The sequence below is a fragment of the Malus domestica genome, chromosome 01, assembly GCF_042453785.1.
Source record: "Malus domestica chromosome 01, GDT2T_hap1".
In the NCBI taxonomy this organism is placed as follows: Eukaryota; Viridiplantae; Streptophyta; class Magnoliopsida; order Rosales; family Rosaceae; genus Malus; species Malus domestica.
The window spans coordinates 12,044,438-12,058,795 of NC_091661.1; the positions used below are offsets into that span (position 1 = coordinate 12,044,438).

A 14,358-nucleotide genomic window follows, 5' to 3' on the forward strand; every position below is an offset into this window, starting at 1 on the left:
CCGACTTGTGTGCAGTGTAGTGCTGTATAGATCATTTATAGTGACTTTGGCTAGATTGACTAATGAGCTATGAATTTAGCCGTACAGACTTCTGCAGGGGTTCCGGCTAATGTGTTATTCTCCATGAATTTATTTTCACCTGAGTAACTTATGCTGTTATTATCTTGGCATGGCATACTCATGATTATGAATATGTGAAGAATGATTTGAATTGATATATATATATATATATATTTATTTATATTCTTTTTCTGAGAAAAATTATACATGTTTTACGGCGAAGGGTTAGAGCACTTGATAAATGAAATGATTTTGAAAAGCTTTGTTTTTGCCCACTCACGTTTTCTGTTTTGCACCCCCTCCAGGTTTTAAGTAGACTTGCTGTTGGTGGCTTTGAGGATCTCGGCGGTTCTGACAGAATAAAATATTCGTAGGATATCTTCTGGTATTGTATAACTAGTACTTGTCATACTGGACTGCACCTAGACTTTCTATGCTCTGAGTAGGAGTATTTACTATTGTATCTCGCTTCTAGCACTTTCTGCTTATTAGTGCACATTAGTAGCTTTCAGTTTTTATTTATTCATAAAATTCTAATCCTTATCGCTTTTGCACTGTGCACATGGCTACGTCACCTTCACGTGATGGCCAGCACGCCTCGATCTCGGTCGGGGTGTGTCAGTTTGGTATCAGAGCCTAGGTTTAGCAGTCTTGTATATCTTGTGAATGATCTAATCATTGTGATGTCTTATGTCAGAACTATACCGCCTCGTAGAGAGCCACGTTACTCAGCTGAGCCTAGTTTCCCTGATATTGCTCAATTAGGGGAAGCTATAGCTAATGCCATTCAGTCTTCACTCCGTCCTCCTCAAAGGACACCTCTTGAGACTGTGTATAATTTGAAGCTGAATCATTTCATGGGAAATGAAGGACATAAGGGAGCGGAGAAGTGGCTTAATCATGTCGAAAAGACTTTTATTGTGATGCAGAATCAGAGGAATCTTCCTCCTGATAGGTGGGTCGAGATGACTACCTGGTTTTTAGGTCCGAAGCCTGCATCCTGGTGGAGACAAGAGTCATATCAGATGCCACCAGAGGTAGTAGCCAATTGGGAGATGTTTAAACAATTGTTTCAGAAAAGGTTTATTCCCTCTGAGTACATTGATCGCAAGAAACAAGAGTTTACGCATCTGAAACAAGGAAAGATGTCAGCGAATGATTATTACAGGAGGTTCGCTGATTTGTCTCCATATGATCCAAAGGTTGCTGCTAATCCAGTCAACATGCTCTATCGCTTCAGGTCGGGTACTAAGAAGAAATGACGTTCTATAGCGACATCGACTCCCTGTGCCACTTACCAGGAGTTTTATGAGGTTATACTACGGATTGAGGACTCAGAGAACATGCCTAGTGAAAGTGAGGATGAAGAAGAAAAGAATAAGAACCAGAGGCGAGATGATAAAGGTAAAGGTTAATCATCTCAGGGACCTCGTAAGACCCAGAGCTTTAAAAGAAGTGGTGTCAGTTCCAGCTCTCCTAGTGGAGGCTTAAGCTCTAATATGCAGATGAGAGGTGGTAGATTTTCTGGATTCAGAGGCAGAGGGACTTTGGTGGTTCAGGTAGTTCAGGTGCTCCTTTATACCACACGTGTAATAATAAGCATTTTGGGGAGTGTATAAGAGGCATCAATGCATGCTATACTTGTGGTTAGATGGGGCATATGGTTGCTTATTGCCCTCAGAATTAGCAGAGGCCCCAACAACATTCCTTACCACCACCTGCGCCGACTCAGCAAGCTTCAGGACCTAGTGGTTATGCTCAGACTGGTCGTGGAGGTGCTTATCATTATTAAGGTGACGCCACTCCTTATACTTCAGGGCAGTATCAGTACTTGTAGGACCCTCATTATCAGAGTGGTTACCCTCAGTATCAGGGAAGTTCTATGCCATATCAACCATACTCAGCTGGTGGATCCCAGTGGTACCAAGGGGGATAACCCCAACAAGTAGAGATTGCTGCTAGTAGTGCAGGATCTTTGAGGTAGTCTGGTCAGCCAAGACAAGGACGAAGTATTCATCTTAGCAGAGGTCGTGGTGGACGACAGTAGAATTAGGGACGTATCCATAACATAACACTACAAGATGCTCATAACAATCCTGATTTAATTATAGGTACGTTAAATATTCTTGGTCATTTTGCTAGAGTATTGATTGATTGTGGTGCTACGCATTCTGTTGTTTCTTATACATTTGCTCAAATGATGCAACCTTATCCTACACCTCTAGGATATGATTTAGAGTTTTCTATGCCTAGAAGGGTGAGATGTTATGTGGATCGGGTATATCCAGGATGTCCAGTGATGGTGGAGGATGTTGTTATGCCAACTAATCTTATTCCGTTAGACATTGTTGATTTTGATGTGATTTTGGGCACTGATTGGTTACATTATAATCGTGCCAAAATAGATTGTTATGGAAAGGCAGTCACCTTTCATCGTCCTGGATTACCTGAAGTTACATTTGTAAGAGAGCCTAGCGGGGTGAGGCATGATGTTATTTCTGCCATGAAAGCCAAAAGATTGTTGTCAAAAGGTTGTCAGGCATATTTGGCTCATGTGGTGTTGAATGATAATGCTCCTAGTAGTGTGGATGATGTGCGTATGGTCAGGCATTTTCCGGATGTGTTCCCTGACGACTTACCCCGATTGCCGCTAGAAAGAGATGTAGAGTTAGTTACTGATCTGCTTCCCGGTACGGATCTTATATCTTTGACTCCTTATAGAATGGCTCATGCTGATTTGAGGGAATTAAAAGTTCAGTTGCAGGAATTGGTGGATAAAGGATTTATTCAACCTAGTACTTCACCTTGGGGAGCTCCAGTTTTATTTGTGAGGAAGAAAAACGGAACCTTGAGGCTATGCATTGATTATAGGCAATTGAATTGGGTAACAATTAAGAACCGTTATCCATTGCCTCATATAAATGATTTGTTTGATCAACTCCGAGGTGCCTGTGTGTTCTCTAAGATTGACTTGAGGTTTGGTTACTACCAGTTGAAGATTAGAAGTGAAGATGTCCCTAAAACAACTTTCAGGACTCGATACGGTCATTATGAGTTTCTTGTGATGCCATTTGGGTTAACTAATGCACCAGTAGATTTTATGGATTTAATGAATCGAGTATTCCAGCCATATTTGGACAACTTTATTATCGTCTTCATTGACGATATTCTAGTATACTCTAAGACTAGATCAGACCATGCTAGACATCATAAATTGGTGTTGAAAAGTTTGAGGGAACACCAGTTATATGCTAAGTTTAGGAAATGCCAATTCTGGTTAGATCAAGTGGCGTTTTTGCGACATGTTATATCGGCTCAAGGTATTCAAGTGGATTCTTAAAAAGTGGCAGCTGTGGAGAATTGGGAACAACCTCGAACCGTTACTGAGGTACAGAGTTTTCTTGGCCTTGCAGGCTATTATAGACGATTTATTAAGGATTTTTCAATGATTGCTTTACCATTGACGAGGTTGACCAAGAAGGATGTTAAGTTTGAGTGGGATGATAATTGTAAGCAAAGTTTTCAGTAGTTGAAGTATTATCTCACTCATGCACTTGTTTTAGCACTCCCTGATGATAGTGGTAATTTTGAGGTCTACGGTGATGCTTCTTTGAATGGTCTGGGTTGTGTATTGATGCAACATGGTAGAGTAATTGCTTATGCTTTGAGATAGTTAAAACCTCATGAGAAGAATTACCCTACTCATGATTTGGAGTTAGCGGCTATCATCTTTTCTTTGAAGATTTGGAGACATTATCTTTATCGTGAGAAATGTAAGATCTTCACGGATTATAAGAGTCTTCAGTATCTTTTCACTCATAGAGATCTTAATCTTCGGCAACGGAGGTGGATTGAGTTACTTAGTGATTATGATTGCACGATTGAGTATCACCCTGGTCGTGTAAATGCAGTGGCGGATGCACTTAGTAGGAAGACTCCAGCTAGACTTAATGCTATCTATGATTGTCATGTTCCTCTTCTTGTGGATTTGAAGTCCACTGGAGTGGAGTTAGGAGTGGAAGATAGAGAGGAAGCCTTGCTTGCTAATTTTCAAGTTAGGACAATCTTAATTAATCGTGTGCTCGAGGCCTAGATGAATGATGAAGAGACCCAGGAAATAATTCAAGCAAGGAATCAGGGGAAGAAGAAAGATTTCAGAATTCAAGAAACTGATGGCATGCTTATGCAGGAGAGCATAATGTATGTGCCGAATAATGCAGAGCTAAAGAAAGAAATCCTTGATGAAGCGCATATTTCGGCATATGCAATGCATACAGGAGGTACCAAGATGTATCATACCATTCGACCATTTTATTATTGGCCGGGTATGAAAAGGGAAATTGCCTAGTATGTGAGTAAGTGTGCCATTTGCTAACAGGTTAAAGCTGAAAGGAAGAAGCTGTTTGGGTTGATGCAGCCACTTCCCATTCCTTAGTGGAAATGGGAAAATATTACAATGGATTTTGTGTACAAGCTTCCTTGTACACAAAATGGTTATGACGGCATTTGGGTGATAGTTAATCGGCTTACTAAGTCAGCACACTTTATTCCAGTGAGGGAAAAATATCCATTAAGCCGATTAGCTAAGTTATTCATATCGAAGATTATGAAGTACCATGGTGTTCCAGTTGATATTATCTCAGACCAAGATCCTAGATTTACTTCTAAGTTCTGAATAGCATTCTAGGAAGCTCTTGGTACGAGATTACTTTATAGTACGGCATATCACCTTCAGATAGACGAACAATCTTAGAGGACCATTCAGACATTAGAGGATATGCTGAGATCTTCAATGCTGCAGTTTGGTGATGGTTGGCATGATTGTTTGGATTTGATGGAGTTCGCCTACAACAACAGTTACCATTCGAGTATTGGTATGGCACCTTTTGAGGCACTCTATGGCAAGTCTTGTCGAACGCCATTATGCTGGTCAAAGGTTGGTGAAAGAGTTTTAGTGGGTCCTGAGATAGTGGAGGAAACTACTCAGAATATTCAGGTAATTAAGTCTAACCTGAAAGCGGCCCGGGATCGACAAAAGAGCATAGCAGACAAGCATGCCATTGACCGGGTGTATAAAGTAGGTGATTGGGTGTTTTTGAAGCTATCACCATGGAGAAGTGTTGTGCGGTTTGGAAAGAAAGGCAAGTTAAGTCCTAGGTACATCGGGCCATATTTGATCATTGAAAGAGTTGGTGAAGTTGCTTATAGACTTGAGTTGCCTCTAGAGTTGTCCAAAATGCATGATGTATTTCATGTTTCGATGCTTCGACATTATGTCTCAGATCCTTCTCATGTGATACCTTTTCAACCTTTGGAAATTAATCCGGATTTGACTTATGATGAGGAACCAGTGACTATTTTGGATTGGAAAGACAAGGTTCTGAGGAATAAGACAGTGCATTTGGTGAAAGTTTTGTGTAGAAATCACTCAGTAGAAGAGGCTACTTGGGAGACAGAGGATCGGATGAAAGAGATGTATCCACGCTTATTTTATGATTATTAGAGGATTGTAAAGATGGTATAAATTTCGAGGACAAAATTTTTATAAGGAAGGTAGATGGTCATAGCCCGTCCCGAAATAAATTATCGATGGTGTGGAAGTTACTAAATTACCTTTGGACGTTGAGATATAATTGAGTTATGTGGTGGTGTGGTTTAAGTTTAAATTTATTTGGACAAATTCTAAATTTTTCCTAAGTTTTGGAACACTTAGGACTCAAAGTGTTTTCTTTGGTTTTGGTTGGTGACCCACGTGGACCACACACACACACACAAACTCTCCCTCTCTCCCGTGCCTTCTCTTTCTCCTCCCTTTCGGATTTTTCAAAAAATCCACACAAAACGTACGGACAAACTTCAAAACCAACCATACACACACATATCGAGGGTTCAAAGGGCACCATTGTGTTCCTAAGGTTCATACGAGTTGAATGGTACCATTTTTAGGTAAGAACTTCTTCGAAAACTTGTGAAAACCCTAACCTGATTTTTGTCACTATTCATGCAATCGTAAAATCGTGTGTTTTTGAGGATTTTAAGCTCACATGAAGCTTTAGGAGGTTCTCATGAAGCTTGGAGTGGTTCGTTGGAAGAAATTGGACGTCAAATCATCGAGAACGACGGGTTTTAAGATTTGCCGGAATATCGAAGCTTTTTCCAGCGGGTTTCTAGTGGTTTCAAGGCTCGACTCAAGTATGGTTTTGTTCGTCTTGGTGAAATCTTAAAAATGGTTCAAGTTTCATGAAGTTTGGTGTTAAAATGAGAGAGAAATTAGGGTTAGAAACTTTTCTAGAAATCGGCAAACAGTTGCCGGTGTCTGGTGACTTGTCGGGGAAGAAGAAGCATATTTCGTCAGTTTTGACAGAATATGCTAACGGCGTAAGGTAACACCGTTAGTTTTTAGACGAAATATCCTAGATTTTAACGGAATATTCCTGACAACATTAACTACTGCCGTTAGTGTGCCAGGCATGTGCCCCCGCGTGGGCGACGCGTTTTGTTGTGCCTTGGCCGACGCGTGAGGGGTCAGAAATTTTTTTGAAAAATATGGGATGTTCGTGAGGTTGTGTAGATCACGTTGGTATATTCAAACACCCCATTTGAGCATTGTATGAGAAGTTATTAGCTGGTATTGGTTATGTGCTTTAAATTAACGTTTTTATAGTTGTTTCGCATATAGAGGAGACTTATCCCGAGGACGAGCACAGTCAAGGGCGACTCGGGGCCTACGACCCTTCAACATGCCAGTGCGTGGGCTTTTGGTTTTTAATATATACATATATACTTGATATTTTCCCAGAAAATGCGTTTAAATGAAAGTATGCCTTGAAATGCCATGCATATAAATTTATGTTCAGTATATGAATTAGTATATGATGCATTATATATAATTGTGTTGTTGTGGATGCTTAGGTAAGCCCAGGTGAGTTTATGAATTGTGAATGTGAATAACGGTTGTGATTAATTGAGAAACATTGAGCTCATAAACTCGCACCCCGGTGTTAGTGATTTAGCCAGAGATATGGCACAGACCTGTTTATAATGTCACCTCCCGCACCATATGCTCACACCGGATCCAATTTAGGACAATCTTGTCGTACAAACCATTATAGGTGGTTCCAACTCGTAGGTGACTAACGATTTGTCACACAGTTATCATGAGAGCGTAGTATTGAGCATAACTATATTACACCCAGTCTTGTCGTACATACCTTTTAGTGGTTCCGACTTGTGTGCAGTGTAGCTCCGTATAGGTCATTTGTAGTGACTCTGGCTAGATTGACTAATGAGCTATGAATTTAGCCGTATAGATTTCTGTACGGGTTCCGTGACACACCCCGACCGAGATCAAGGCATGTTGGTTGTCACGTGAGGGTGACGTATCCATGTGCATAGTGCGGAAGCAATTATGATAAGAAATATACGAATATTTAAAAACCGAAACTACTAGAGTGCACTAGAAAGCAGGAAGTGATAGGAGTTAGTTACAAAAGTAAATACTCATAATCAGAGCATAATAATTCTAGGTGCAGTCCAGTAGGACAAATACTAATTATACAGTACCAGGAATGTCCTACTATTATTTAGATATGTAAGAACCGCCGAAGTCGTCGAACCCAGCAACAACAAGCTTATCTAAAACCTAGAGGGGCGCAAAACAGAAAACGTGAGTGGGCAAAAATAAATGTTTTACAAAACCATTTCATTTATCAACATATCTAACCCCTCGCTGTAAAACATGTATAATTTTTCCCAGAATCAAGATATATGCATATACATATATATATATATATACATATATATATATATATGTAATTATATCAATTCAAACCATGCTTCACATAATCATTTTCATAAGTATGCCATGCCAAAATATAACAGAGTAAGCAATTTAGGTAAGAATAATTTCATAGAAATATAACATGTTAGCCGGAACCCCTGTGGTAATCTGTACGGCTATCATAGCTCAAAAGTCAATCTAGCCGGAGTCACTACAATGACCTATACGGCAAAATACTGCACAAGAGTCGGAACCAAATGAAAAGGTCTGTAAGACAATAATGGGTGTAATATAATCATGCTCAATACTACTCTAACATAATAGCTAGGCGATAAATCGCTATTCACCTACGAGTTGGAACCATAAATAAGGTATGTACGACAAGGCTGTGCACCTAAATTGGATCCAATATGAGCATATGGTGCAGGAGGTGACATACTAAATAGGCCTGTGCCAGATCTCTGGCTAAATCACAATCACCCTAGGTGCAATTTTATGAGCTCAACATTATTCAATCACATATTGCATCATTGACAATTCACATAACCAAATATAACTCACTTGAGCTTACCTGAGCATCCATAACACCACATTTATATATATATATATATATATATATATATATATATATATATAAAGCATCATATACTAATTCATATATGAAAATATCATTTATATGCATGGCATTCAAGGCATACTTTCATTTAAACACATATTTCTGGGAAAATATCAAGTATATAAATATATACTGAAAACCAAAAACCCACTCACTAGTATGTCGAAGGATCGTAGCCCCCGAGTCGCCTTTGAATGCGCTCGTTCTCGGGATAAGTCTCACCTATATGTGAATTAACTATAAAAACGTTATTTTAGAGCACATACACAAAACTAGCTAATAACTTCTCATACAATGCTCAATTTTGGTATTTGAATATACAACAGTGACCTACACAACCTCAGGATCATTCCCAAATATTTAGAATAATTTTTGGACCCCTCACGCGCCGCTACACGTCGGCAAGGGCAAGACCCTATGCGCCCCCATGTGCGGCCACGTGACAAGTATACTGACGGCATCAGTCAACGCCGTCAGGAATATTCTAGGGAATATTCTATTATAACCCAACAGTAACTGTTAAAGACGACTGACGACGTTAGCATATTCTGTCAACCTTGACGGAAGATACTCCTTTCTTCTCTGGCAAGTTGCCGGTCGCTGGCGACTTCGCCGGTTTATGGGTAAAACTTTAAAACCACTAATCTCCTTCGTTTCTTCACCATTTTCCACAAAATTGGTACCAAAATGTAGCTAATAGCATGTAGAATCACGTTATACAAGTTTCAAGGCTTAAAATCTACTAGGTTTTCCTCGAGAAAGCTCGATAGATCGGTTTACCTAGATATACGTCAATCTCAGCCCTTTGACATCCAATTCCTTCCAACGAAGTACCCCGAGACTCGTGAGGACCTCCTTAAGCTTCTTATAAACTTCAAATTCCCAGAAACACAAGATTTCACGTATGCATTAAATGTGGCAAAATCGGAGCTAGGGTTTCCACGTGAAATCGAAGGTTCCCTTACCTGAAAATGGTATCTTTGAACTCGTATGGTCCTCACGAACACAATGATGATCTTAAAACCTTCGATCTACAAGGTTTGAGAGGGTTTCTGGGTTGGTCCGTACGAAGAAGGGAGAGAGAGAGTGAGAGTCTGAGAGAGAGAGAGAGAGAGCACGGGAAGGAGAAAGAGAAAATGTGGGTGTGTGTGTGGTCCAAAAGTCACCAATCAAAACTAAGAGAAACACTTAGTTCTCATTAGGTCCAATAATAGAGGAATAATGCAAGTTTGAACCCCCTTAATATGCATAACACACACCACAATACTCACGTCCAAGGGTATAACTGTCATTTCATATCATCGAAAATTAAATATTCGGAACGGGCTGTGACATTCAAGCTAATGTGTTATTCTCCATGAATTTATTTTCACCTGAGTTACTTATTCTGTTATTATGTTGGCATGGCATACTCATGATTATGAATATGTGAAGCATGATTTGAATTGATATATATATATATTCTATTTCTGGGAAAAATTATACATGTTTTACGGCGAGGGGTTAGAGCACTTGATAAATGAAATGATTTTGGAAAGCTTTGTTTTGCCCACTCACGTTTTCTGTTTTGCGCCCCTCCAGGTTTTAGGTAGACTTGCTTGGTGGCTTTGAGGATCTCGGCGGTTCTGACAGAATAAAATATTCATAGAATATCTTCTGGTACTGTATAACTAGTACTTGTCCTACAGGACTGCACCTAGACTTTCTATGCTCTGATTAGGAGTATTTACTCTTGTATCTCGCTCCTAGCACTTTCTGCTTATTAGTGCACATTAGTAGCTTTCAGTTTTTATTTATTCGTAAATTTCTAATCCTTATCACTTCCGCACTATGCACATGGCTACGTCACCATCACGTGACGGCCAGCACGTCTCGATCTCGGTCGGGGTGTGTCACAAATAAACTTTAAAAAATATGGGCACAAAAAAAAATATATATATGGGTACAAATTAAAACTGAAAAGAAAATTGGTACAAGTTAAAAAAGAATTACAAATTAAAAATGGATACAAACTAAAACTAAAAATGTATGATAAAAATTTAGTCATAAATATAAATATACTAATTGTAACATTTTTAACATTAAATGAATATATTTAGAAATAAAAATATTTTATTATTGAAATAATTAATGATGTTATTAATACCCAAGGACCTTGATCAAAAATTGAAAAGGAATAGGATTTTAATCAATAGAGTAGCAAAATGAAGGATGGAAAACTTACCTAAGGAAAATCCCAGAACATGTTTTCACAATTGACAGAAAGCCTGAATTCTCATGTATTTGGCAATTATACCCTATATTCATCTTTTATTTACAGATGATCAATTTTCTAAAGCATCAATGCATGCAAACACGATAAGGAATAGGTACCCTTATTTTTGTAATATCTTTCTTCAACTGTAAATGAGAGATTAGGTTTGTTTGTACCATACTTCATCAGTTCCGAAACTACCAAGCACCGGTCAACTTAATACCTTTCGGGACCAACAGAAGGAGTCGTGCTAAGGCACCCTTGTCGAAGCACGATAGTTTTTTTTTTTTCAACCAGAAGGCCAATCACAACACGACACATGTCAACTTTAAAATAAAACTCCTAGAGTCCCACATCGACTACAAACGGAAGCGAGCTACTCTTCTCAACTATAAAATAAGACCATTCTCTTACAATTAATCTCTAATGTCATTATTGTACTTAAACTTGTCTTTAGAACCCACTAATGATGATTATGTTTGAACCTATGTATTGTGTAATCTCTTCACTATTAATAAGAACTCCTCTACCCCATGGACGTAGCCAAACTTAGGATGAATCACGTACATCTTGTGTTTGCTTTTATATTTATCTCTTTACATATTATCATCACAAGGTGACTGGAGTAACTGTGCGAAGGTCACAAACTTGACATTATTCTCACAACCTTTCTAAGCTTCCTTGTTATAGGCTTTGCTAAAAGAGGTTTCGAATTGTTGTTATGATTTCTTTAATGGTTTGGGTTTGGCCTCATGTTCCCCCTGACATATTGTATTTTTCTTGTTTATCAATAAATTCTCCTCAAAGTCTCTTCCCATGATAGCAATGTTGGAGTGGGACGGACTTTGCGGCAAAATTTAAAAAAAAAAAAAACTCATCGATTTTGTGCATCAGCAAAGTTCAATCTTGTAAACAGAAAATTCAATATCAATTTATTCTCTCCATTAATGTAAATATTAATTAGCAGCACATGAGGCTCTTCTTTCTTGTATTTTTGCTCTGAAACAATGGCAACAATATGTGAATAATTCAAACCTAAATAGTTTAATGTCCATTCCGGACAAGGATTGTCTGCCCTCCCACTTCCGGTGCCCTCCCATGCCCTTCTGTTTGTGTGGTCACAGTTAAGCCACGTCAACATTTTATACTACTATTCATTTTTGTCTTATTCTCTTTATAAAAAAATAATATAAAATGTTGACGTGGCTTAACTGTGACCACACAAAACAGGAGGGCACGGGAGGGCACCGGAAGTGAGAGGGCAGACAATCCTTGTCCATCCATTCCAATCCATCATTGCTATCATCTAAATATTAAATTTGCACCATTTTAGTTAAATTTCATAGTGTAGTGGAAAACACTTGAATTACTTTATTTTAGACAAACATTGTCGGTTCCGCTCCAATATAAGAACTTTAGTAATGTATTGCACAGTCTAGCTGTTAAAATACTTGAATTTAAGTTAAGTCACACAATGAAAGTGAATCATCGCCATATAGTTTATGCATTAAGTGTTGTTAGTAAGAATCATACACTAATTTTGTGAAACCCTATTTAATATGGCTTTAGATGATATATGTCATAGTGGGACATTTTTTTTTCTTAAAAAGGAGACTAACTGGTGGCTTTGTCACGACACTCCACCTATTCGAGGGCTGAGAATACTCACAAAGACATTTCAGCCTCCCTTTGACCACCATGGTGTGATTCAGTAGCCCAAGAATGAAATCTAGGACGTGTTGTGTGGAATACGAGTCTAAAATTCGTCCTCAACCACTGGATCACCTCATGGTGGTTATAGTTTCACACTGATTGAATGAATTATGATTTGATAAATCTCTCTTTCCTATAGGAAGGTGGATGGAGAGAAACCCTAGTCAATATAAAAGGCATATCCCACAAAACGAGCTTAGGGTTCAAATTAAATATATTTTTTAAGGGTTAATCTCAATTTACTACCCTAAAGTTTCTTGGTTTCAACATTTCATACATCAAGTCTTTTTCATCCCAGTCTGGTACCTAAAGTTAAAATTTTAAGACACTTTCATACATCCATTAAGTTTTCCGTCAGAACCTCCATTAACTGATGATGTGGCGCCTACATGGAGAATGACTTGGCGCCACGTGTCAATTTGGACTCACTTAAATATTAAAAAAATTTAAAAACTTAAAAAATTAATTTTTTTTGCCTTTCTCTTCCTTTCCTCCTGTCTTTCTCCCTATTCTGTGAGAAAACCTAGCAACCACCAACCTTTACCCACAACCCAACCCTATGAGCAGCCGGAAATAGGTCCCAATCGGAGACCGAGAGAGAAAAATGAGAGCCATCGCTGATCCTGATCCCGTCGCCGACCACAATGTGGAGCATCCCCACCCAGTTCCCAACAACCCATCTCCCGCGTTGGCACTTCTGTCTCACATGCTTCCGTGGGAGATCACGACTTCGAGGAGCAGCGAGAAGGGCCTGGGGAAATCTCTCGAGTAAGATTCAAAGTCAGTAAGTTGAGTACCTAAAAACCTTGAATTCCTGAATTAAAATCTGAATCCCAGCTCAAATCCTAGTACCAAATTCTCAATACCAAAACCCTAGTCATGGCGTCCGACGACAAGATAAAGAAGACGCAGGAAGAAAGGAAGAGGATGGCAAAGCAATTGGCCTCCCTCACCTCCGTCACCTTCAACACAGACCTCTACGGTAGCACCGACAAGGGCGCATACGTCTTGTCGATCCCTGTGAACAAAGACGATGACAACGCGGAGGCCATGGACAATGAAATTGCTCGGAGGATGGCGGTGTCGTACACGTCCCTAAGTTGGTGCTGAACGAGAGGTCGAGAGGCGACGACGCCGATGAGGATTTGGGGTTCAAGAAGCCATAGAAGATTATCGATCGAGAGGATGATTATCGACAGTGGAGGTTGAACCATATCATATTGCTTGAGTGGCACGACCCATGTGCGTTCGGGGAGAAGACTCCAGACCTGTCGGTGAGGACTTATGCTGATGTGATGAGGGAGGAAGCCCTAAAAAGGGAGAAGGATGAGACTTTGAAGCTTATTACTAAGAAGATGAAGGAGAGAGATGAGGGGATGGCTCTCATTTTTCTCTTTCAGTCTCCGATTGGGACCCATTTCTGGCGGCTCACGGGGTTGGGTTGTGGGTATTATTGGTGGTTGCTGGGTTTTCTCGCAGAAGAGGGAGAGAGATAGAGTAAAAAAGGAAGAGGAAGGAAAAAAAAATTAATTTTTTAACTTTTAATTTTTAAATTTTTTTTAATATTAAGTGGGTCCAAAGTGACACGTGGCACCAAGTCATTGTCCATGTAGGCGCCATGTCATCAGTTAATGGAGGTTCTGACGGAAAACTTAACGGATGTATGAAAGCGTCCTAAAATTTTAACTTTAGGTACCAGATTGGGATGAAAAAAACTTGATGTATGAAATGTTGAATACCAAGAAATTTCAGGGTAGTAAACTGAGATTAACCCTTTTTTTAATGTCGTGTTATGGTCGAAATTGAAATAAAAATTAAAACACATTCTCAAGGTTCAAACTCTTTGAATTAGAGGCCAATCTCATAGCTCAATTATCGTTTAAGACACAAGTACAAAATTAACCATCTACTAACTATTTAATCACATTAAATAAT

At 39.2% G+C, this 14,358-nt stretch overlaps 1 protein-coding gene across 1 annotated transcript; it reads left to right on the top strand.

Annotated features, from left to right (window-relative positions):
- Window positions 1-644: 644 nt before the first annotated feature.
- Window positions 645-4,495, top strand: LOC139196268 (uncharacterized). The gene is made up of 5 exons (XM_070821956.1): window positions 645-1,262; window positions 1,362-1,464; window positions 2,172-2,944; window positions 3,053-3,178; window positions 4,439-4,495. The coding sequence occupies exons 1-5, from the start codon at window positions 645-647 to the stop codon at window positions 4,493-4,495; spliced, it is 1,677 nt and encodes a 558-aa protein (XP_070678057.1).
- Window positions 4,496-14,358: the final 9,863 nt, after the last annotated feature.

Excerpts from the sequence above, each read along its gene's own strand:
- LOC139196268 (XM_070821956.1), top strand. The coding sequence starts at position 645 with ATGGCCAGCACGCCTCGATCTCGGTCGGGGTGTGTCAGTTTGGTATCA. Across the intron at positions 1,465-2,171 it reads CCAGAGGCGAGATGATAAAG|GTACGTTAAATATTCTTGGT; the intron begins GTAAAGGTTAAT and ends ATTTAATTATAG. Across the intron at positions 3,179-4,438 it reads TTATGGATTTAATGAATCGA|GTTAAAGCTGAAAGGAAGAA; the intron begins GTATTCCAGCCA and ends ATTTGCTAACAG.